This window comes from Falco biarmicus, chromosome 15 (assembly GCF_023638135.1).
Source record: "Falco biarmicus isolate bFalBia1 chromosome 15, bFalBia1.pri, whole genome shotgun sequence".
Classification (NCBI taxonomy): Eukaryota; Metazoa; Chordata; class Aves; order Falconiformes; family Falconidae; genus Falco; species Falco biarmicus.
Window position 1 is genome coordinate 21312185 of NC_079302.1, and position 26667 is coordinate 21338851.

Consider the following 26667-nt stretch of genomic DNA (forward strand, 5'->3'; position numbering starts at 1 on the left):
CCAGGACCTTTAGGGCAGCAAAATCCGCATTTCCCCAGCATATGCCATATGAAAGGTTTGGAGGGAGCCGCGCATACGCCCCGACAGTGCCCAAAGCACGGGGACGTGCCGGTGCAGTGACCGCTGGATGTCACTGTTGCTTCAGCCACGGCCACCAAGGCAGCGCTGCACCGGCCACAGGTTGGCAAGTCCGGCCACCAACACGCGGGGCGTCCTAGGGGGACGGCAGAAATAAGGGCACGGCGACTCGTTTTTCACTACACAGAAGTTTATTATGAAAGTTAAACATACAACACAAAAAGTAGCAAAAGCAATCCTGTAGCTTAAGGCAACTCTTACAGGAGATGAATTCAAGAAAGATGATGCAACTTCAGTTTAAATAGAAATTATGAAAAATATCAAATTGCATCAATAACTTAAAATGCACTTTAAAAAGTCTGCGCTAACCAGCAGAGGGTAAGGGCTCGTGATCTTAATGCCAGCATTAAGATATCAAAAGCAGCAGAATGCTAAATGATGATAGGGAAAGTTCAGTATTTACACAAAGATAGCAACGTTAATATCTGATAGCATAATTTCCTGTGTACTTCTGGTTTAAAACCACCGTCTGAAACATTAGGAAAACCTTTTAAAATAAACCTTCAGACTATTCCATCAAAAATACACAGATGGCAGAGAAGATCCAAGGCTAGGGATGCGTGCGGATGCATGCGTGTGTCCCTTAAATAACTCATTGCAGAAACACTTTAGAAAAATTATTTCTTTGGGGGAAGAAGAGCGAGAAGAATACGTGGCCACAGAGTGAAAAAGGTTATCTTTCAGGTGAATCACATTTAAATTGAAGTATCAAAATATTTCTATTTGATGACATTCTCACAGTTTACAGTTATTGACATTTTTAAGTGAATGTTAAATATTCATATTATTAACATACAAAGATTCTCCTTCACATTGACATCTGCTTACATTTTTGCAAGACCTCTTTTGCATCAATTGTTCTGCCATTAATGAGGAATGTAATTATCGTAATTATAGAATTTAATAAAGATTTAACTGTTCTAACCATACAGAGTTTCTACCTTCAAAATAATTCTTAAAGTACTGAAGTCAGATCATCCCTTTCAAAAAGGTATTTAAGTGACATTTCAATTAATCAGGCTGTACAGGAAGCACCACATTTTAACAGAGCCAAATGACACCACATTTCCAATCCGTTTTCTTCAAATACTGGATGCAATGAAAAATTTGGAACAAGTCCATTCACCATCACCCCAAAATCAAACAAGCTAATTCACACAGATTAACTCATCCCAAATCTTACCCTGTTAGAAAATGCAATATATACTGCAATGTAGTCTCAATTTGCATAAGATTTACTAGAAGTGTCCTATGCACAGTACAAGATTTTCTGCACACCACCTCATCTCGACTTTTTACCGTTCAGCACAACTTTACAAAAAGCCTAAGATATAAAATATACTTAAAGCAGCTATCTTAAACATCATTTAATACATATCACCTCGGCAGCTGATCACTTTTGTTCCCAGTTTAACATGCTGTTGAATCTGATTGTAGAGTTGCAGTATCCCTTTTAAGAACTATTTAAAAAAATCCCTGAATAAAACAGAAGCCAGCCTGCGACTTCCTATGAGTTTCAGTAAAGTACTATATACAGGGGTATAATAACCACCCAAACTCACTTGAGACAGAATAAAATCTAAGACAGATACTGGGGCAGAATGCATTAAAGCATGAAAATATACATTTTAAAATTTTGTAATTTAAAAAGTGGAACCAACGAATTGTTAGCAGTTAAAAGAATACTGCAACTGTAAACGTTTACAAACCCACAAAGTTTGAAAACTGATCCCAACAGCTCTGATTCACTGGGTTTAGCCTGGAAATAATGCAAAATAATGTCAGCAGTTTTAAGGTCTTGCAAATTTAGGAAAAAGAAAACTGAAAGATAGATAAGAATGCGTAGCTAAATTAAAGCAGGAGCACAATAAGGACAATCGAAATTCCAAAAGCCCATATTAAAAAAACTAAGCTTGGAATGCATTGGCTTCCAGCAGTTTACATTAAAAAAAAAAAAAAAAAAAACAACAACCAAACAACAGGAAAAAAAAAACAAAAAACCCAAACAAACCAAAAAACCCAAAACAAAAAAAAAAATCTAAATCTGTAATATCTTGACCTATTTTTTAAGTGACAATTTTTATTACAGTTGAGAAAAATGGTTTTATAGCTGCATAAGTTTCCATTTCACTAAAATAGTGCCAACAAAAATAAGTTTGCATAGAAAAACGAAATTTCAAATTGCCACTGGCTACATGCTTAAAATGGGAAATGCAGGTATTGTAACATAAACATAGTGCAAACCATGGCAGTTCATGGTGATTTTGACTGCCGCAGGTCAGGAAACAGACCATAGTATACCCAGTTATCACAGTTTCTGGTCTTTTATTAAATCCTTTGCCAAGTAGGAGCAATGCATGTGTGCAGACCCATGGTACGCCTGCTGCAGTTGATTAACGTAGTTTGAGATCGTCGCCACTTCCTAGATTAGATCCAGGACTAGGGTCTTGCTGTCTTCTTGCCTGTGTTAATAAACACATATTTAGGACCAAAAAAAATTATTTGGAAGTTATCAGTTTAGTTAATTTATTCAGTGTATTAACATGATTAAGACCACAACAAATTCTAAGACAGAAACTTTACGTTTCAAGCAGTAACCAATGTGTTCATTTTTAACATCAAAATCATTTGGAAGCAAGAGACTTCCAGAACAGTTAGGCAACAATTTTGCATCTCTTCTTCCAAAACACATTTTCTTTCCTGTGAAATTCCCTTCTGTTAACCTTTCCTGTAAATGTTTTCAGGACTGAGATCTGGGGGAGAAAGGCTACAACGCAGGATGGCAGAGTACGGTACGTCATTGCCGAGCAAGTCTCCCTCCAGTATTTTTGTGGGAAACGTTTACTTTAGGTTTTTTCTGGAATACAGAGACTTGTAACAACACACTAGCACAATTTAATCTATAGATTGACATACATTTTAACACTTCTTAAAAGCTGGGGGGTTTACTGCAGCATACTTTTTTTTTCTGCACCTGTAAAGTTAGCAATAATACAAAACTGAGAAAACTCTGGTACTTATGACCGCACCCCTGTATTAAAAAAAAAGGTAACATATGTTCTCTTTTAAATAAATGATTCTGTTAAAACAGTTTGAATTGACAGCATTTTAAAGAGGAAATTAAGAACGGTCAATCGTAGTAATACCACTCACAGTAACCGACATTGCCATCTACTTTCTCTACCCACACGCATGCAGGCTGCCTTCAAGTAGCACGCACAAATGCTGCAGGTAAATACTTTAAAACTTTGATATACTTAAATTTTAAAGCAATATTTTAATTCTGGGAACATCTAAGACATTTTAGTATCTATACTTTTATTACATGTTTATAGCCTGAATAGCTGGCAGCTTGGCCTGGAACCACCACATGACCCAAACAGCATCAGGGCTGCATTTTCAGCTGGTGGAAGGCAGCACCACAAAAGCATTATTTGCTCCATTAGTTTCACCAGCTGCAATAACCTGCCACAGGTTATTTCAGGGCTTCAAAAAAAAAAAAAAAAAACCCACAGAAAAAACAACAAAAAACCTCTCCAAAAAATGCAAAACAAGTGACCGCTTCCCTCCTTTGAAAGGCTTCTCTTATTTTGTTGAACGAGGCGGGAACAGACTTGGTGCATGCAGTTGTACCACCGAAACATGGGAGTTTAAGCAGTTAGCACGTTTACACGGTCACACTGAACAATACAAGTACTTTATATTGTGACTAACAGCAATGTGAGCGCTGCTCTTAGGTGTTCCCTGGGCTCTTCTGACTCACACTTACTGACACAGAGGAAGCCTTCCCGCCCGTGCAGCAGCTCCCCCAGCTTACGGCGTGCTGCTTGCTCGCTCCGGTGTGAAACAGCCAGCCAGCAGAGTCTGCAGCTCCCAAACCCTCTGGCATGCACTGCCAACACCATTTCCTCTAATTTACAGACTTTTCTCTCTTCAACTCTTCCTCCCTGATCTGCCATTCTTCTTGTCTGCCTAATTTTATGTTCCCAGTGCAACTGGTTAGCTTCACCCAAACACAGAACTGTTGCTTCCTTCTCTTATTTAAATACCAATGTAAAGCTATGTTTTCCTTTCATGTGCAAAGATCCCTTTCCAATAGAGTTCTTCATTCCATAAATCCCTCTAGTAATCAGCATGTTTCTAGAGAAGACAATTCCCTCTTGCACTTTCCTCAGCGGTCATATTGCCGTTATTGTTTTGGAATCACCCTCGCTATTTTAAATATCACAACTGCTACCTACTACACGTTTATGCACCCAGTACTGTTGTTGGTTGCATTTTAGATATTGAGATGATCTTCTTGCTCTGTTCCGTCTGCACTGGCCACACTCTGAAAGAAACAATCTGCTTTTCCTACATGCAGAAGAACTCTGAACATGACAACTGACATCACTGCTGGTACGCAAACCCACAGATTTCTCAGTAATCTTTCTGAGGAATCGCATTAAAACAAACAGCCCTAATCACGTACAGTGCTGCAGATTTTTAAGTGCTTAAGAACGCACTCCTTTCAGCCCCTGAAGCAACTTTTGCAAACTGCCCTCTTTGTTGAGATGCAGAATATTGGGAGATGGCATTTAATTGAGATTTTCACATTATTTCCAATGGCCAAATCATTGAGCTTCGGCCACCTAGATCGCTGTGGAAAAGCCCACAGATTTTTTTTCCCCCCTTTTTTTTTTCTTCAGCAAATAAGCAAACTGCTGTAGAGATTTTATATAAAACGGTTGTTCAACAAGTTTAAGTAGATACTTCCACGCTAATTTAAGAGTTGTACTAAGATTAACAGTTCCACTTTGCACACTTTTCTCATATTGAACAGACTGTAACAAGATTTATTCTAGTTTTAACTGCTGCCTCTTTCTTCTAAAAGGAAACGAAGACGTGCACTGTCTTTAAGAATCACCAAACTCTTACTTATACCAGTTTAGTTAATAATTTTGTACTTGATAAACATTTTTACACTTAATTAGAAAAAAACAGCAAGTTAATTGCTGCTATACTACTGCTTTAAAAGCAACAGTTTCTTCAGAAAACAAATCACATGCACAGCAATTTTATTGTCAAGTTTCAGTGAGGACTCCAAGATATGGGCATATGGTTGCATTTATGCTTTGCCTAAAGTGGCCTTTTCTTTCAAAACATATGAAAGAATTCACATGATTCGTGACCTCATTGCTACTTGTAGAGTTTGCAGAAGCCACTACTGAACAACTACCAGATTTTCCCTTTCAAGTGATATGCAGAAGGCATGACAAATTACCCTAAAATGTACCAAAAGCAGTCATTACAATATCTTACACTAGTATATGTGGGATAAAGGTGTAATTTTGCATTTCAGTAAGTGGGGATTTACACAAGCAACTGCAACATGTTGGAACAACAGCTCCGTCTCACTGAGACACCCTCCTTTACTTGCGCTATAGTACCATGCAAGAACACGTACACATGAAATGCACTTATTCTATCAGTCACCGCCCTGCCAAGGCGGCATGTCCGCAGTATGTAGCAACTACTACTGTGCTTTATGTGCTGGAAAAAAAAAAGGAAAAGCAACATCTATGTATGCATCTAAAAAATAAAGCACACTAGTAAAGGACCAGTGAAATCACCCTGTATGTACACAGCCAGCACACTGTAGATCATCAGGCATGGGGTGATATTTTTGTCTACTGACAACAGACAAAATATAACTTTCATAAGAAATGCCACAAGATCCTTAATGCTCACTTGCAGGAGGAGTGTGACTACCAGTATGGTAGTATCTGGTAGTTCTCCTCTGCCTATTACAGGAAGCCAAAAGTTCCCTTTTATAAATGTAAAATGGGAATTTCCAGAATTGTGTCGATATGGGGTCCCATAGTCCCAGCACAGCTAATCAATCCTCTGAATTGCAGTATTTGCTGTAATTTCTGAAGTGCATGTTTTATGACGCCGTGCAGAAGCATCAGAATTGCTCTCAGTGAATAATGAGCTCAGCTTCTCAAAGATTAAGGAGACTTGCTTCAATTAAGAAAGATGCATCTATCTTTGCCATTGGAAAATGGAATACTCTGCCATGAGTCACATACGAGTCATGAGAAAACAGTAGTTATACATCTTATCTCAGCATATTTCATTTTTCAGTCAAATGCTCATATGAAGTTTGAAGCACTACTCTGAACATTATTCGTCTGCTATTTAGTGAAAGGATAACAAATATTTGCTTGCAAGAATAAAACCTGTAAATAGTACACAGATCCCACTACAGTTGTTATTGTCCTAAAAATGGATGTATTTTAACCAACACTGCCAGTTTCCTTCCAAATATCCTGAAATTGAATAGTTAATGTGATGGACACACAGGGAGTTTCAATACCCAAAAATACTTCGCACTCAGCTTTCAGCACATGAAGCCATGCAAATCTTCTGCAATACGGAAGGAATTATAACTGGCCACAAGCCATTTAAAACCTCCAACGCTGGAGATTGTATGATGACCGACTGAAAGAATTGCAGGAACGTATTTGGCAAAAAAAATATTTCAAAGCCTTCTGTGACACGCTAGTCTAGATTTATTCACACTGAACTCATCACGCTGATACCACAGGGGTAATAACATACTAACAAACAAGAGAAAAGTTACTAACAAAATTAAACATGACTTGAGGGTAAACAAACACAAAAAATATCCCCTGCAATACTCTAACACCTAAAAGTATCCCCTACAATACTCTAACACCTATGGTCTCTGCAACCCTGTGATCTCTGAGCTTTTCCTGAGCCTAAACACAGGCTAACTAGTATGGGCTAAAAGTCCTATCAAGAGTATGATGCAGTAATATCTGTACGAAATTGGTTTTCTTCTTAATTAATTAGATAGCTTGATATCATCACATCATTAACTTAGAACTGTGAGTCTTTTGGACAAACCATGCTGTAGCATTTAAATCTGTTACTGGGGCACTTCGGAAAAACAAGTCTAAGGATAATGGCAACTAAGGAAGGTGGCACACCAGCAGTTCCTCCAGCAGCTGGGACAGTCCAACACCGTCCTCCTCCTCCGGCCGCTCAATTCTGACCCATGCTGCTGTTACCGTGCTCTCACCACCGCCAATAAAACTCCTTAAGCTGGCTTTGAGAAAGCATCTGTAACTACCCCATCCCTGTGCACGTTCAGAGGCCTCTGACATAAGAAACCAACTCCTGAATCCATGTGGTAACGTCAAGAAAAGATAATGCAGCCCCACCATGTGGTTTACACGACAGCTCTAAGAAAGCAGAACTAGGAAAGCTGGAAGTAAATTTAGTAAGGATGGACAGGGCTGCCATGAAGATGGCCCACCCTTTCGATGAATCACTTAAAAGAAAAACAGCAGGCACAATTAGGACTTCTGAATCCTAGGCAGTGAAATCACAAGTGCAATATGCGTTGCACATATAACTTGGGACACTGGTGAAGAGGAAGGAAGAAAGAGGGAGATAATTTGAAGGAGAGCTGTCACAAAGAGTAGCCAAAATAAAGTCTCTCCATGGTCAACTCCACTGCAATTCTTTAATTGCATTCTGGCAACTCCATACCGCTGAAACAGACAGAGCAGATGCATTATGTGCCTTGGCATCTGTCATCTATAATTTACTAAATAAATGAAAAATCAGGCTATGTTATGAGAAACTAAACAGTGAACATTTGGATTCTCTTAGAAGGACTGTCAACATCCTGAAAGGGATTTAAAAAAAAAACAACACCCAAGCCCGAACCTGAGAACACATTGCAGATACTTTTCTAAAAAGCATACAACCACAGGACAAAAAACCCCACCCAAACAAAAAAAAAAAAGCGCACCCTGAAATAAAGACAGCAATACTCAGAAAAATGACCAGCTGCAATCAAGCACACCTCCACATCAGTCCTGCTGAGGCAGGCCCACACGAAGAAAAGCAACGAACTAAGTGAAAGCTCTTCTCAGAGCTGCTGGTTAGTAACAGCTTCTCCTGTAGAGATGTGAACCTGGTTAAAACGCGGGCCACGCCTCCACCTCATTTACCCTTCTCAGAATTAAAGTCAGCAAAACTGTGCCGCTACAACACAGTCAGAATGACAGGTTACATATAACAGGACTTTCTCTGGTCACAGTTACAGCCCGATGAAGCACCCTGTACTGCTTTCAGGTCTCAGGGGGGCTTGAAAACAGACTCTCCCTCTCAATCTTCACTTCTCAGAACAACTTCAGCTGCAGCAGCATCCTCACTACGTACTGAATGTACAAACTGCTGGCAGTCAGTAGGGTTTCAGATTTTTACCATTCCTAGCAGGTCTAGTTACTGCCATGAGACTTGTGTAGCCTAGATCCAGTCTCTGGTTGCTTTGTTTTGCTGGCCGTAGCACCCATCTTGCCATCACCTCTCTCCTTTTCACTTGAACCTGGGAAGAAGTAGCCTCGATCTTTTTTAATTATAATATCAAGCACCACTTAAGATTATGCAGATATTGGAAAACAGTTTCTGTAAGAGATCTGGATACTAGACTAAGTCCTTGTAGAACAATTAATATTATGAACTCTATACCTGATGCTCTTTTTTATTCCTACATCCATTCTGATTGTCTTTTGAGCTCACTGAAAGTCAAAATAAACAATTTTCTTAACAAAGGCCATACATAAAAATCATTTAGCACCTACCTCCATCAAGATTTCATTTCAAGCTTCCAACGATCTACTTCCTAGAAACAGAGTACTCTTCACTAAAAAACACCCATCAATTCATCAATGGCGTTTATGCTGAGTCTGCTCGCCCACCACCAGCTGCTAGAGAGCACGACCAGGCCAAGTAACACAATTTGCTTACCAATCCCGATGTGCTCTCTTGCCTGAAATCTTTGCAAGGGTTGCATCTTTGTGTAAAAGCTATTATCAAGCTACAGATTCTGGTACACCACATTGGTAACTGGACTAAAGTAACAGCAAGCCAAGAAAAGAAAAAGCATGGCTAGAGCATAACTCTTAAGAGAGCTTCAAGTACAGACTAAAATTTTTACTTTCGTATGAAAAATTCTTTTTCAAGGGAAAAAAAAAAGCGCCTGATATGCTCCCTTTTAGAAAGTATTGTTTGAAGGCTGGTATAAAGGTTATAAATTTATAATTAATATTGATTGCTTCCAGACAGTATTCCTCTGTTGCTCAGCCCCCTGCTAACCTTCATTGACTGAAAGAAGATGCTTATATTACAGCATTCCCTGATTTGCAAGATTGATCTCCTCTGTACTACAGTCAGCATTGATCCTGTACAGCACAAATTGTTTTTCGGATATATGCATTCCATAGCACTTTTACATAAAATACCAGTTATTTAAATTTCTTGCGAAGCAATCTGGTCACAACATTACTGGTCTACTTGTACTGTACTCGCATTGTAGAGCCTTTTGAGGCAATGCCTATTCACAAACATACTTTGATGCTTTTTTCTAAATTATGCTGTGCTCATTCTGAATATAAATAAATCATATATGTATATATATGTTCATATACTCACACAAGCATGTAACAAGTCTGTACTACCTGCTGCATATGAAGAATTAACAGTTTAAGTTGCTTTCACATCCAAAAAGCTGTATTAAAGGTTATGCTATCTTTATATCAATGTCAGCTTGGATAGTACATACAAGAAGTAGTAATTAAATTAATTCCAGATGAACTTGAGGTAAACACCTTAAAAAAATCAGTTTGATAAGAAAAAAGAAAAACAAAACAAAATGGACCCTTACTGGAATATTTTCTTCTGAAGCCAGTTATATTTGACTAAAATACTTACAATTAAAGCATTTATTTGTACTAGTAGCTCCATCTTAAAATTCCTTCTCCAAAAACGAAGTTAAAAAAAGGAGAATAACTTCACTGTCTAGAACCTTGGAACAATAGGAAAGTAAGCTGTACTAGATTTTATTTTTTTTTCAATTGTGAACTGCTTACATTTTTGCAGCAAAATCCTGTCTTCTAAGAGTTCACAACTTCAGCAGAATTTAATGAAATAAATTTCTCCCATTTCAACTGATAATTCCCAACAAACAGCAAAAATATGCAGAAACCTAGTACAGGATCAAGTATTTAAAATTTAAGAAAATTTTTATGCCAGTAACTTTAATAGGGTAGGGTTGGTGGGTTTTTTTGGTGCTTTGTATTGAGAGGAAATACTGCTGAAAGGAAAAAGTTTCAAAAGTTTGTTGGTTTTTTTTCAGCAAAATGAAGGTTTTTAAAATGGGAATTTCATGTAGTTTCCTAAAATGGCTCTGCTTAGCCATTAACGTAATTTATATTTAGCACAAGACCACAAACAGACAGATTGCTAGACTAGACTGTTTCAGGGAAGAGCAAACCACTGTGCCTCTTTACTCGTGATGTTGCTAAAATAAAAAGCATGGCAGTAACATTGGAAACGAACACAAAATTGAGAAATATGACATTTAAAAAATGCTGGTTGAACAAACTGCAATTGGAAACCTGAGAAGAGATCCAACCCACCCTCAAGTAAACAATCAGAAGAACCATCCTTACCTAGGCTGAAGAGTGTTCAGAGTAGGACCAAACATGCACTCAAATAGATCACTACAATTCTGAAGTTTAGTTTGCCTATACAAAACAAACCTTCACCAAAAACCCCAAACTTCAACCTGTCTGCACACAGGGGCACACAAAATAGCCTCTTCTCTTTATCCATCCCCTTGAAAAATCTACTGCTTTGTACCTTCTACTCCAGCCGAGAGCTGGCAGGAGGCACCTGCTTGCTGCTTTGCGGAACACAGTCCATTACTTTCAACATATTTTGATTTCACCAGCTAGGGCTGTTTAAGTGTCCTAGACAGCGTAACACATTTTGCAACATGCTACTATGGCCAGAACACTAACTAAAAAGCAACAGTTTTTAACGGAAGATTCAAATATGTCTAGACAGCAACCTCATTATAGTAATTTCTGCAGAACACTTCTTAGCCCAACCCTGAACTCTGGTCATTCATACTGAAACCATACCAAACAGAAGGAAACACCAGCACTGACTCTTTCAACCAAGGATAGAGAGAGTGAAAATTAAGCATCTACCTTGCTGATAGCCCTTTAGCTTCCTCCCTCTCTTCTACTAGTTTGGCAAAGGGAAATGGGCGAGTACTTCAAGTTCATGTTCCTGTTCGATGGCATCAGTTCCAGCATATACCCCTGAAGTAATGGCCTTGGACCAAGTTCTCCGGGGTGTGCCACTTGCTCATGGGAAGAGAACATTGCCTTTGACTAGCACAAAGCCATCCAACAGTGCGAATTTGACAAGTAGCTCAGTGCTCCTAAACTTACAAAGCTTCACACAATCATTTATTTTTACAACAGTCTTTAACCGGGGGTAAGGTCTTTCTTCATGTGTATCATTAAACATTTACTGTCTCAGCATTCCAACATTTTTGTAAAAGCGAAAGCCATTGGAACACGTTATTAATTGTGAGGGCATTAATTAAAAACATTCACTGACTTCAAATGTACCTTTGAAACAAAAGGATCCTGAACAGTGAGGCAGAATCTGCAGGATCTGATGTGACCATGCTACTTAAGCTGATAGAAAAACACAAAAGCATCTTGTATTCAAAACTGAAACTACGTTAAAAAAGGGACAGAATGCAGCTCAACTCAGACACTTAAGCTTCAATAAAAATTCCTAAACCCACTCACACCCTATTTACATTACAAGAGTTCTGTAATTGCACAAAAATACATCACCTCTGGAAATTCAAGCACAACCTATCAACCACTACAGATTCTGTCCTTACATGCAAAGAATATTTTTATTAAAATAAGGATCTGTTGTACTAATGAAGTCATCTATGGAAGCACACTATGTGATGAAAGGAAGGCAAACAAACCTGACAGCAGTCTGAGCAGGGTTTTTGATGGTGGTGGGGGTTTTCGAGTTTTTGTTTTATTGGTTGGTTGAGGGTTTCTAGGATACTTAAAAATGAAAATTAGTATAGCAATTATTCCTAAATTGTTACTGCACTTGCTATTTCTTTCCCCTTCAAAATATCACCACTACAATATCCACATACAAGTAATTTTAACTGTTTTCAACAACCTTCACTGATCGCTCCTAGGCACGGATATACCACTTCGTTTTAGAAGTCTACAGAGAGACTTAGAATAGGGAGTGTTTCCTACACAGAAAGCTGTATAAATACAGAACTGAATCTGATCATTTTCATATGCTGACAGGCTTTGGATGGATAAATGTTTCCAAAGAGCTGGCGCCTCTCTTTTGGGTAGGAGTGGGTGGAATACTGCAGGATTCCCCTTCCCTCCCCCACTGAAGCTGAATCTGGTCTCTATTAAAGGCATTTCAGATGTAATTCTAGTGTCTGAAATATCCCGATTTCATACAGCGTTGCAATTCCTAAAACAATCGTTAACACTGATGAGATCCTGTGCCAGGTCTGGCAGTTCCGAGTGTTACTGCCCATGCCAAGCTTAGCTTCGAAAAGAAAAATTGTAAGTTTTAGTAACAATGAAAGGTGTATAGATATATTTAAAAGATTATACTGAGGGCAACATACATACATAAAAATTCACTTAGCACACTTAGAACCCACCTTTTTTAGCTGCCCCACAAAAACCTTCAAGTAACACCTCTGTAGTGCAACCAAAGATACTATCTGACTTTTGAAATTACACAAACAGTACATAGTGCAGTCTGAACTAACGTTTTTATACCTGTCAGCAATGCAATCGTCAGAAGGGTACAACTGACAAATTGTATTTCCAAGCTGACTGAGCACATAAGCACTGGAAAATTCAATAAAAGCCATAAATATGACAAACACGGGAACGCACATTTATCTATTACTTTCTATTGAAAATTCTGTATGATGATCATGAGTACCTTACGTACGTGCTTACTGATTAAAGTTCATTTGATTCTGCCAGAAACTTGCATTAGAATACAACTGCAGCGAAAGTCAGAGAAACAATGAATAGTTTGGAAATCGGATTCCTCCTTTGGAATGCACTGCAAGTCTGTCTCCGCTCTCTCATCTGCCCCACCCAAAAGATCCTGATTTTTATGCGGTCCTAAGAGCCAGAGTGCAAAAGCTCATCTGTAATCACTCCAGATAAGAGGCCAGGACATCTTTCCCCAAACACACAAATGAAAACTGAAATGTAAAAATCTGTTACAGAACTACAAGTAATTGAGGCAAAGATCTCCTGGGTATACACAGTAAACATGCACAGTAAAATAAAACCTAAATTATGTATAACATTGTATTGCAATCATTAAAAACTTGTATTTGACATCACACAAATCTGAAGAACATTTTGACAATGTTTTTCATTCTGCTTAAGCACAGTTCAGGTCAGTAATTTTTCCTTTCTTCCTTTCTGTAGGTGATCTACACCAACGCTTTAGAGCAAAAACAGGGACTGGCAACTAATAAGGACATCATTTCACAACAACTGCCTTCTGCCTTATTAAAAGCAAGAGCCTTTTCAGAAGTTACTGAATCCAGCTCCTGCAGCTGGCCAGGGATGTTATTTTTTGTGCTCGGCGTCACAAGTTTTGATGTCAGATGCTTGCTATTACCTCAATGTCACCGTTAATTGAAAGAGTTTTTGCGCATCCCAGCTGCAAATAAAGTCTTTTCTACAATTGGAGGAAAGAGCAAGTCTCACAGAACTCCAGAATTTCAGGAAGCCTCATTCTTTTTAAACTTTCAGCATTTCCAGTAATCACACGGCTTCTTCTGTAGTTAACAGGAGTGGGGAAGATGGGCACAGTAAAGGAAAATATATCAAGAAAAGCTTGAAGTAAACTGAGGTCAAGGACATAAGGCCGGGCTTGTATTTCTTACTGTGCTGTTAAGGGAGGCTGTCACAGATCTTCACGAACAGCTTTAAGTTAATTCTATGTTCCTCTTAATCTGAACTTACAGTTCCAGCTATACTGTGAGAGACAGAATGGTTCAGGTCATCTAGCTGATGCTCCAAGGACCCAGTGATAGTGAGGCCTCCAAGGCAAGGATTTTACCTTTGCTACAGCTCACGTCTGCCCTGGCTACATCAGTGTTTGCTGGGGTGCATCTTCTCGAAGTGAGAGATACTACTCTCCACATCTGCCTTTCCCCTCTCATTCTCATGCTCAGTGTCTTCCAGTTGTACTTGGAAGAGAAGAAAAGTCTGTCTAATCATCTCTATTACAGGTAAGGATGCCAGAAGAAAAAATACCTTAGCAATAACGACACTCAAGTTGTCTAAAAACCCCGAGAAGCGGCAGATTGATCCCATTTGATTATCGTAAAGTCAGGCTGCGCTGATAAAGCAGGAAGAAATTCAAAGCGTTTGTGTTTTCTCCCTATTCTCTGCCTGACCTACAGCCTGCCTTAACTTGCCAACTCTCCTTATGTATTACTTGTCCTCTTACAGCTCTTGCATCTGACATCTCAGAGCAGCTGGTTTCCATTCCCTTTTCTGGCTCCTCTTTTCTTGATCCCAGTAATTTCTGCTCTCATCAAGAAAGAACAAGATTCAAGACTGCGGGGCCCTAAAGAAGCAAAGAACAAGACAGGAGGAACTATGCCAGTGAAAGACAGAAGAGTAAGACTCCCCATGTGTAAGGAAAAGGTGGGAGGAAAATAAAACCAGCCTGTACAAGAAAGCAGACCGTGGCATCTGATTAAATTCACTGGTAATGTTTCCCACAACACAGGACAGAGCGAGCTACAAATTTATGTACCCGCAGCTCCTGAAGCCTTTCCTGTGTTCACGAGAAATGCAAGGGGCAAAAAGATTCCTCTTCCTTGCTATTAAAGTATCAGTTGAGACTTTAATAGCTCTGTGAACAAATGTATCCTTACAGCTTAAGTACCACAGAAAAGGCCATCTACAGAAAGGAAGAAAGGGTAAAATCAGAGAATTCTTATCCAAACTTCAAAAACTTCGTTTTACAAGAGTTAAAAACAATGCATTTTGCAATTTTTATATGACAACATCAGACAGCAAACAGAAAATACACAACATTGTACAAACAGACAAATAAATGGAAACAATCTAAAGTTTTGGGAAAGTACTAACCAGTTACTGACAGCAGCTGTGAAACCCTCACCTCCATTTCCTCCCGATGAGACCTGTCTCTATCCTCGAATTCGCGAGTTCTTCGCCGAGCTTCTTCAAAGGCTTGTTGTGCCAATGCATCCTCCTGCTACCAAACCAGATGACACAGAGTGACACAAAAGGCTACCCTGGCTTCTACCAGAGCACATTTCTTTAGAATATTAGGGATCATTTGGCAGCAAGACAAGCACGTCCTACAGAATCTGCTAGACAACAGACAAGTTCCAGCAAATGCCAGCATAGGTTAATGAAATAATACTCACCTGCTGTAGAGATAACCAAAGCTGCAGTGCAGCTACTGCTAAAATACACTTTCAAAGGAGATCTGCCTTTCCAAAGTAAAAATGCTGCTGTTCTTTTAAAAGCTAGGAATTCTGAAAAGTTATATGAAAAAGGCAATACACTTTTTCCTCTTTATAAAAGCAATTTTGAAGACAGCATTCACAGGTATATCTAGATAAGAGTTCACTAGCATCATTATATAAACAATGGTAATTTAATTCTCTTTCATTTAAAAATGTGTTATCTAAGTTACAAATCAAATACATCCCCCATTTTATCAAAAGCTGCTAAAGGTTCATCAGTATGAACATTCGTAATCCTTACATATAATTTCAATTATTTAAGCTCAGATGCATAAGAAAGTTCAAAGCAGAAGTGATTTCTCCACTAATTTGTACACACTCCCATAAATTGCAGAAGAAACCTACAGCTTTTCAACAGCCCCTTGTTTATTTTCAATAGCGGCTTATACACAGGAATAGATGTAATTAATGTTAAAAAAAAAAATTTAAAAAAATCCTTCAAACCGTATTTTCTATTAGAACATGTTTTAAATAAAGCATTATTAATACATAAGCCATTATAAATCGGGTTGCAAACTATTTCTCTTAGAGGCCTTTTAGCACATATTTTGCTCAGGATGGAAACAGATGGCTGTTACCCACCAGAATTTTAAAATATTCAGAATGGAGAACTCTAAAGAGCTTCCACAAAACAGTAAGGAATAAACTGTTTTGGTTCTCCCACCTCGTAACTCCTCAGCTATAATTACTAACTCTGCTTATAATTAAAACACAAATGTTATTTCCAAGTTGATAGTTTCAGTTAAAAAAATAAATCCTAACCTTGACTGTTAGAGGACACAAACATGTCGAGAGCCCAACTAAATTTTAATATGCCAAGGGATTAAATGCATAAATTTTTTAATTTAAGATAAAGCATCCCCAGCCTGAGAGAATGTTAAATTGCTTTTTTTGCCGATGGCAGAACTGTGCACCCTGAAGCTACATTGTGAAGTGATGTGAATGAGTGCCCCTCGTGGCCTAACACAGTTAAATACAAACATCATCAGTCACTAACTCCACAGAGCTGGGTCCCCAGAAAGCCATGTTGGAAAGGCAATGTTTAAAGCTGCCAATAAGGTAACATTTTAACACTATTTACTATTTTTAAGAGTAGAATTTGGGTCTTTACAGCTATCTTAATGTTCATCCAATGTATAGCAACCAAGGTCAGACAGGGGGAAAGCAGTTTATCCTTAATAATGCAGAAGGATAGAGACGAAATAGATAAGCTTGTCTCCCAGATGACTACAGAAAAGCTGCCTTATTTCTAATTTACAAAAGCTATGAATGTCTTTCCTAGTCTGTTTGGTTTTTGAAAACAGATTTAAATGAAAGCAAATTTCTTTTTAATAACAATTTTTGCATTTTACCATCATTTAAAGTGGTCATGAAATAAAAGGCTAATATTTTAAAGAAATGGTCATAACCAAAAGAAACTGAATCAGAAATTCATAGGAAAAAAATCAGCATGCTGACATCCAGAATGAACACATGTTGATAGCTTAAACACTTGTTTACTAATGTTTGAGAAAGGGAAAAAAACCCAAACATCAGAACTTATCTTTTTAAGTGACAACCAAAAAAAAAAAAAAATTCTGCTCTACTCCTGGTGATGCGTTACAACAGAAATCAAGAAACATCACAGGATCTTGTAGAGCAAGAGTTTAAGAAACTTTCTTTTCAAATGTCGCTCAAATCTAGTAATGACTAGTGAAGTTGGCTGTATGAGAGCCAATCATTTATCCAGTCTAGTTTTAATCAATAAAAATGTTCCTGGTATGAAACTACTAAGAAAAAGAAGAGTAAGCAAAACGTGAGCCATATCAACATCAGAACAGAACAAAAGAAATCCTCCAACCCAGAAAGACAAAAAACAGAGAGAAACTTAAACACACCCTGGCAGGAAAAGACTTGGTGAGAACAACCATTTATAACTACCGAATCTTCCGTAATAGAGCATTCTTGCTGTGTAGAGATACAAAAGGACTGAAGATAGAAACAGTGTTTTAATGACACTCAAGACAAATACCAGATCCAGGGAAATTTCAGTCCCAAATGGGGACGATATTCAAGCATGTACACAGAGCTGTGTGTTAGTCCACTGAAGTCTGAACAAGCGGCTCAATCAGGGTCTCCAGCGACAAAAAAAGTAAGACTGCTTAGTAGTAAGACATTAATGGCCTGTGAATTAAATAGAACACTAGCTTAAGAGTTACAATTAAAGTACTTTTTTATGCATGTGGCTTTTCTTCTTATAATATTTTTTGACCTGGTGAAGGACAGTATAATTTCAAAAATGTGGCAGCAAAGAAAAATTTTATCTGATCCCAGTATTAGTGAGAAGTGGTAAGAGACGGGAAAATGCAAAAGCATCACATTTGTGTATGGCAAGCCTTCCAGACAACAGGATTAAGGGGCGAGTACGGGGTATGCATGAATGCCCACAGGACCTGGTACTACAGAAGACAGTGGGCACCCCAGGTGCTACACCGCATGTATGAGGCACTTAAACCCATCCTGATGTCAATGTTATTTTGGGATCAAAGTCAGCAGTTAGGTCAACTGCCACTAGCAATATTAAAACAGTTTTACAAAAGGAAGCAAAATGACAGATACAGGAAGAAGGAAACTGAAGGATGTAAGAGATTACCCAAGTGTTTACAATACTAACAAACGCAAGGGTGCAGCCACTTCTCTGTGTCTGTATAGTGCCTTATGACACCAGGAACTCTTAGGTGCTGCTACTGTAGCAAGTAAGATGGCAAATCACCTCCTCGTAATCATTGAGAAGCACAAACTGAGAACAAATTACACACCTGTAACTGAGTGCAAACATCTCTCTGTAGATCCACCCTGTGCAGCACCTCCAGCTCAGCACCCTGTACTCAAAACTCAAAAAAGCGCTGACACCTGAGAGCATGCATACATCCCCTCACAAAAAAGAATAAATCACATTCCCAGTGCACAAACACTTTCTGAAGGCAACAAAAAGGAATTCTTGAGTGTAGGTAAGACAGCATATACTCATCGGGGAAATTAAAATAATCCAAGAACATCCAAAAACATTTACCGGAAAATTAAAGAGAAAAACTGAACCCATGGGCCACCTGACCACCCTCCTTTTTAGAAGGGTGCCCACTTTTTTCAGGAACTATCCAGTTTTGGAAAAGAGTGACACTATCTCCTTCTGAGCACACATTCAACTCAGTTTCCTCTTGGTTCAGAAGTCATGTGACAGTGTTGTGTGTCAAACCTAATAGTCATAGATCAAGAACCTTGGGATTTATCTTGCCTAGTCCCCAGGGGTCTACATTTGACCTTGCTGTGTAAGCCGTTACAGCCTAAAGGCTTTCCAATCAATGGAGTCTGCAGCAGTTACTCTCTTTCCAGAGAACGCAGGGCTGCAACAGGAACGTGGCTAGCTCAAAATGCCACCACCCAGCTTTGGAAAAAGTGAATGCCACAGTAAACAGTAGCATTCAAGTAAAAGCTTGGTTCTGCGGCTTTCCTGTGGATTAACAAAAGGTGGCAGGACTATTCTCAGAATAGCATACCCTCTCTTTCAAGGCATCCTGAAGAAAGCATGCAAGGCTGTGTGTCAAAACAGTGTCTTTGAAATAGCCAAAGTATTTCTATTTAATCCAGAACACAGTCACAATAACATGATCTCATTAATGTGCAAAATGGTTTCTTAAGTTGGGGAGAGGAGGCAAGGTACCACAACACTTGCAATTCTACGTATCTCCATGTAAATAAAACACCCTTGCATTCAGAGGCACTTTGGACCATGCCTTCATATAGTTCCAAAATGTCTGAATTATCAAACTGAAAAAATGGTTCACCACAAAATACAGATTGTAAGTCATAACTATGGTAACTGATACTACATCCAATTTGCTGTCCACTGCAGAGACAGGTGATCTGTGTAGAAGCCCACACAAACCTGGTGCAGCAGGCCTGAACATCAGTTACTTAGCTTTGTTACCAAGCTACATCTCAAAAGCAAAGATCTGTCTCAAGACTGATTAAATTAAGGAACCCTACAGTGGTGTAAGTGAACCTTATGTATGTGATATGCACTTAAAAAGTAATTTCCTCCGCGTTTACTTTGTTCTTGTGTGTGTCCAAAGATGCAGCTGCTAGACAGTCACTTTTACGGTAGGAAGTAAGCAGAGGAAGCAGGTTCTCGAAAGCTGCCATACCTTAACAGAGCAGAGTGTCTACCCCCTGTCAGAGAACAAATGGAAACCCCTATTCATTCTCCCCACCTCAATGTAATAAAACAAAAAGCTACTTAAAAAACCCAACCAGCCTAAACAGCTAAAAGACTTACCAGTTAAACTGTTACAATTTACAGACATAGCTTTTCAAATACTTTCAGATTTACTACTCTGTAGCATAGCAACAGTGCTAAATCACCCACAAAGTTGTAAACTACAGATGATTCCTGCCCCTAATTAAAACACTAGTTTAGCTACAACCACACATTTCTGTACATTTTCTTTGAATTTGTACTCAAAGTGAAGGCAGAAAACAAGCAAGTGATTGCTACCTGACTGCCTGTTTCCTTCCGGAAGAACAAACATCTAAAGCACAGTAGCGATGGGCAGACTGTCTTCTTACCTGTGCTCTCTCTTCATCAAATTCCAGGCAGCCCATACCATCCAGTCTCTGCAGATCTATCCAGCCTTTCCAGATTACACAAACACCATTGAGAATCATAGGTGCCTTCAAGTACACCTGAAATAAAAGCATAACACATGCTACCGATTTGAAAGCATTTACACACATGCCTGCACAATGAAAATACTGATGCAGGAAGTTTCTGTATGTATTCTTAGAAGAACATCCAAACCAGCTGGTAACACGAGACTCCACTTAACAGCTTCTCCTGCCTCCTTTCCAAGAACTCATTTTAATCAAGTGAGTGTGGTAACTTTTGCCTACTGTACTGGGTGGAATAAATTTAAGCTGTGTTCTCATTTTATAAACTGGCGTGCACCAGGATTTGGTTAGAATTCTGTTACTGCTTTCAGTTAAAGTAACTGTTTTTCTTGTCAGCTTACCTTCGTGTCACAAAGAAAGTGGCATGCTGCCAGACAGGGAGGATCCCTTACAGCACATTTAAATGGTTAAACGAACACATGCTTCCCTACTTCCAAGAAGCACTGTACCTCACCCCAATACACGAGCTCTTTCAAGAAAGAACAAGCACTGGTTTCAGTCCTCAAATTCACAAATTAGTCAGTTTAGTTAAATACACCATACATACACACTGTGCTAAAAATAAGAAAGTCTTCCTCTGTCTATTCTAGCATTTGTGAAAGGCTTTTCAAAAGAAGCAACACCAGATGATCAAAACCCATCTACAGCATCAAGGTGCACAGTGCCTTGAGCTGCAGCAAGGAATAATGCATGAGCTTAAGGCCCTACATCTAGATAACGGCCGATGATAACAGTGATTTAAAGCAGAAGTATTTCCCCTTCTGAAGACCAGAGATTAATGTCCACACAGGAAATTTAAAAAGAAGAAAATACAACACTAAATGAGTTTGACACCTTAGATTTAATGACACCAGCCTTTAAAAAAAAAAACAACCAAAAAGCCACACCCACCACACCACAGCAAAACCACCTATATTACAAGGTAGGTGGTGGTGGTTTAAAAAAATAAAATAATCAACCTTCAGCAGTTATTTCAGACTACTTGTCAAGTCAAAACCTCTCACGGAACAGAAGTCTGTCTATGTTGAATTGCCAAAGAGGCAAACCTTGCACCCAGGTCTGTGCCCACTGCAGATTTAAAGACTGCCAAGACATTCAAAATCCTGTTGAGTCTTTTCAGTCTTCAGGAGCGGCCCAGCTAGGTAGGGGAATTTTCACACTGCGCCTCCTCTAATAGTTCTAAATTCATCCTCTGGCAAATCCTCATCAAAGTACAATTGATGTTCAGCACTATAGTGAGTTTCAAAGCACCCCAACTGTGCCTACTTGCTCAATTCCACACTTACCAGCTAAGGTCATCCAAGCAGAAAAAGAGAAGGCTTAGAGATAGAGGAGGTATAGAAGGAAAGTAAGACTTCCTTCTGCAAAAGCTGTCCTGGTAAAATTAAGCGCTGAACAAGATCAAAGGCAATCCATGAGTGGAAGAAAGGGGACAAATAACATGAAACCAATTGACAAACAAGTAATGTTATTTGCCCAAGAAAATACACATTTGATCTCTCAGCTTGATTTTTACAGCTTAGCACACTTCAGTATGAAGTGGCATACTCTGTAAGTTTTAATAAGCACAATAAGCAGTAGCTTGGTAACGAAGAAATAACAGCTAGTTCAAGCCTATCTTCTTTGCATCATCTCTCCTACCGCACGGTCTGCACTAAGAGCACAGACTGGTTTTCTGTCCTTGAGTTCACAGCCCAGCTATGCAAGTCATCACACCTATGTCTTCCGTGATGACAGCACACTATGCACAGTGCCGATCTAACGGCCTTTGCGAGCAGAGGTGTCAGAACCAGCATGAGTAAGACATGGACTACCAGGAAACCACCTCCCACAGCACTCATTTCAAGATTAATCATTTCAAACACACAAAATACAACATTACTCTCTTTCAGCACAGTCTTCACTCATTCATCGCACAAGAAATAAACGAAGTACGCACCATCAATTTAACAGACGTGCTTAATTATTTAGAAGTGACAGACAGTTAAAGAGGCTATTAGAATCAAAAGTCATTCTCTTCTAAGAATGCAGAATAATTCAAGGGGGGGGGGGGAAGCAGCATAATCTAACTACAGGTCTGTAAAGACAAAACAGTCTGTACTCCAACGCTAGTTACTTTTTGCAGAAGGCAAGTGAGCATTTTGCTCATCATCTTTTGGGGTCTGCCTTCCACCTAGCCTCCTCTATCCTCCTGGCCCACAACAAAAGCCTGAGACATTGAAAGTTACACAGGACTTCCCAGAGATGACAAGATCTAGCTTTTCAAGTTGTCCAGGAGGAGAGTATATTTTGTTTGTTTCTTTGACAGGGAATATTACGCTGCCTCTAACTGCCTCATCTCCAGGGCTGTCCAGTTGCCTTGGTCACTGCGGCTGCTAGCGCATGAGATTCACCCAGTGCAAACGTTAGGCAGCTCAATGTAGCTGCCCAGGGCTCAGTACTTCAAATGCAACGCGCCTTGCGCATCACCTAGAAGCCTAAGCAGTGCTGGAAATGGTGTGAAAGTCTTCAGAAGTCAAAGGGGAAAAGGGAAACAAGTCGACAGAGCCGACGTCAGTACTGCTGCCTGCCCTGAGCACAGTGACCAACAGCTGAGCTGCTGACAAAGCAGCTTGTGAACCACTGGCACGCAGCCTGACCTTTCCAGATAAAGTGCTCTGCCCGTGCTCCCAAATCAGAGCCCTTAAAGCCTTACGTCGCTGGATTCAGGAGGTCTTCAAAACTCTGATAATAAACATTTTTCACCTCTGAATGGATGAATTCCTTAGCAAGATATCAGAGTTTTGAAATTACTATATAATCATTCAAATTTAGTACGATTCATATTGAAAACACATGTGCTTATGCAGGAACTTTTCTCTCATTAAAACACACAATGAAGCATACTGGTGCTTTTTCCTTTATTTTAAAGAAAGGAATTTAGACTCCTTTCCCCCCCTCTTTCTGGATAATGGAAACCACCTAAGACTGTAGCCAAAACCGTTTAACCACTTTATTTCCTTCTTTTCAGATAAAGCCATGCTGGTTCCCTTTAAATTTCCGAACTTAACAGAATTATTAATAAATTACTGCTCTTGTCTATTTGCAAATGATCTGTTACGGCACCTCAAAATCCGGCACAAAGTTTGTCTTTTTAAAACATTCCGAATTCTCTATTTTGAAAGTTGCCCTAAGACAGTCACAGTAAGAGGGCAAAGGCCACATTATTTCTATAAAGATCCCAACTTCCCTCCTTAGTATTACTGAGCTACACAGTTAGATTAGAAGTAGACAAAAGGATGTCTTTGCTGAGATAAGTCTTGCAAGGGTTTGTTGCTAACTCCAGTTTAACTGCACTTCTACAGTTTAGTGAATCTTCCCTGCACCTCCGAGCAACTTTCATAATAATATCTGGAAGTCAGTCTTATAAAACTCAGACACTTTGGTGAAAAGCACTAGAGAGCAGTAGGAAGATGGAGAGGTTGGAAGTCAGGCAACTGTAATTTCGTATTCAGTGGATGTATTTAATGCTACATAAAGAAACCCCATTACTGGGACATACATGAGGAGAAGCTATACAGCCGTCTCCTTTCAGAGTACGGTCCATCCTCTAAACGGACGAGGTACAGCTTTTCTGACAGAGACAGCAGATGGTTGTGTAACTAAGTTAAGCATTATTATATATATGTTGAAGGAGGAGAATTAAATATACTCACTCATTTTGCACCCTCATTTTCCATACACTGGCACAGCCAAAGCTAATTAGTTTGTTAGACTTTGGGACCTAGGTAAACAGTCACATACTGACATTTGCAGTTTTTACTAGCTTATGCCAGCTGAATTTTTGTTCAGGTGGCTGTTATACAAAAGTTTAATTTCACCTCAAACTACATCTTCCATTTCTAATTCCTACTACAAATGAAAGTAGCATTAGAATTTTTTAAACAAGAAAAGTCCATGTTACTTTCACATCAGAAACTGGCTTTAAGCGTTAGAACAAATACTCTGCTTGCTGACTGAACAACCAGGAAGAGTAAACACTCTTATCTCCTGGCAGATTATCTGGACGGAGGATGAACAGCACGATAAACACACATAAACTTGAGAAGGTGCTGCATGAATATGTCAGGCTCCAAGTTGTTGAGCTGTGTTTGTGCCCTCTCAGCCTACCAGCAGGCTTTACCTCAAATACCTCCGTATCACACCCTCAATATATAGTGCATCCCACCTTCCTTTTTGTGCTCTTTCAACTAATCTGTTATTTCTTTTCATCTGCATTTACATGAGCAACCCTTTCCCCCAGCTCCAACTAATGGGGAGCTAGCTTTATTATTAAAAATAGGCAGGGATGTGGCTCCTGTAACACCATTTGTTCATATTTTAAAAACCAAACTTGATTTGAATAGTGAAGCAGACAAGAGGACAATTCTCAATGACATAAAAAAAAAGCTGCTTTACTTGAGCACAAGACACAAAACCTCAGTTTCACATCCTATTTTAGTCCTCTAGTAAATCCTTATCTCACAACGCCAGGGTATTTAACTGATGTGCTACAGATATGCTATCTGTACGCTCCATCCACACATCCTGCAGTTACAGAAAATGTTTCTTCTCCCTAAAGCAAGCAAGCCATTTCCTCCCCCAGAGATTGCACACAGCTCTCACCACCCACTGGCTAATGAATCAGCACGCTCACAACAGCCACTGCCACCGATGAGACCAACTCCACCCCCCCAGGAAACACCAGTCCCCAGTGAAGTGGCGCGTCTCCCCCCCCCCCCCCCTTCTGTTTTCATTTTCCCAGCACACTGGGGCGATACACATTCTTTCAGAAGAGGCTCAGTTCTGACTCACCGTCTGCCTCACTGCACACACATCTGCCCATTCATAACTGCTCACACAAGCTGCCTCTCTCTTGGCTGGGCCACGTACATCCGTCCCTCCGTCCTGGTTTTGATGCCACTTTCCCTTGAATCATACCCCACTTTTAACTATTTAAAAACAGCAGCCTCCCCAGTGACTTCATATATGAAAAACAGAGCACTAAGAAAGAAACAGCTGTAAACATTTACTCCAAGTAACAAAGATGTTAAATCAGTTAAGGCTAAGCTCATCATTTCAGCTTAACACATTCTATATACAGAGCCCAGTAAAAGAAGACTACCTATTCAAAACATTCGGATAGGAAATATGTATTCATCTGTTTCCTTTCACAGAAATCTTAAAGTAGTACATATAGGCTTTCATAATATTTAATGTGGTGGTCTCGCCATACAAACTTGGCATGACTGTCATGAAATGTAAAGTTGAGTTAGTCCCCCTCAAATACCAAGGCTCACTTCATACCATAATCAGAGACGGGTTGCTAGCCTGGGTTTCAAAGAGTGGGCAGAGCATGAGAGGGGAAGTAATCTAAGAAACCCACACACCAGAAAGAAAAAAAAACCACCAAGCTTTTCTAAAACTTTGCAACAGAACTTACACACTAAAATCCTCAGTTATCTGGAGGACACAACAAAACAGTACCTTCATCAGTGTAACAACAACTTAAGGTACAGCAAAAGCTGACAACTCCGCCCAAGGCTTCAGACTACACTTTCAGATACCGATAACTCATGTTTTAGAAGAAGCTAACAAAAAACAACCAAGTCACGGACAGAGTTGACAGCACTTCTCAGACTTTCTAAGTTCAATTCTGAAACAAAACTCTTGTAACAGTTTTAACTGGGAATGAAACAGTAAATAGGAACAGTTGAAGAGAATCCCATTTAGGAAGTCACTATGAGCAAATTAGACTTTTTAGTGGTTTTAATCTTAGAACAATAGACACATCACTACAAATCGCAAGAGCTCAAAAATCCAACAAATTTAGATCGATCCTTCTGTCTTCATGGCTCAAAGCACATTATTATTCTTCCTCTAAACACAAGAAAATGTTTTCTAAGTTATTTTGAAACCTACATCTTGAAACAGCTTCCACTATATGAAAATGAGGTTCTTAAAATCTAAACCTTACGCTATTCTGTGAAAATGCAAAGGAAACGATACCTCCTGACAAAACAAGCCTTCCCTAAGTCGTACATGGATGAGCCAGCTGTGGCTTTCAAGATGAACAAAGCTTGAAGTGTCAACGGTGGCACCCATGTCCTGGCTGTACCATGCCACCACCAACAGGCCCTTGCTGGCTGATGAGTGCTGGGACGGGGCTGCCCAGGGACCCCAGGCTGAGCACAGAGGACCCCAGGGGGCCCGGCACCATCACTTCACCCATGACCCGCTCCTGCAGCTCCTCCTTTTGGTGATGGCACAAAGACATTGCACTTGCAACTTTAGATTATGTAAATAATCAGAGAAGAAGCTAGTTA

At 39.4% G+C, this 26667-nt stretch overlaps 1 protein-coding gene across 2 annotated transcripts in view; it reads right to left on the reverse strand.

Annotated features, from left to right (window-relative positions):
• Positions 1-247: 247 nt before the first annotated feature.
• The window catches only part of CBFB (core-binding factor subunit beta), a 43058-nt gene continuing 16638 nt past the window's right edge, over positions 248-26667 (reverse strand). Inside the window, exons 4-6 of one of the 2 annotated variants that reach the window (XM_056360840.1) lie at positions 20222-20338; positions 15244-15339; positions 248-2600 (exon numbers count right to left, since the gene is read on the reverse strand). In XM_056360840.1, the coding sequence (XP_056216815.1) occupies positions 2532-2600; positions 15244-15339; positions 20222-20338 (282 nt within the window). In that variant the 3' untranslated portion in view covers positions 248-2531. Of the gene's footprint in view, positions 2601-15212; positions 15340-20221; positions 20339-26667 lie in introns of both variants that reach the window. The other variant, XM_056360841.1, reaches the window with a different exon arrangement.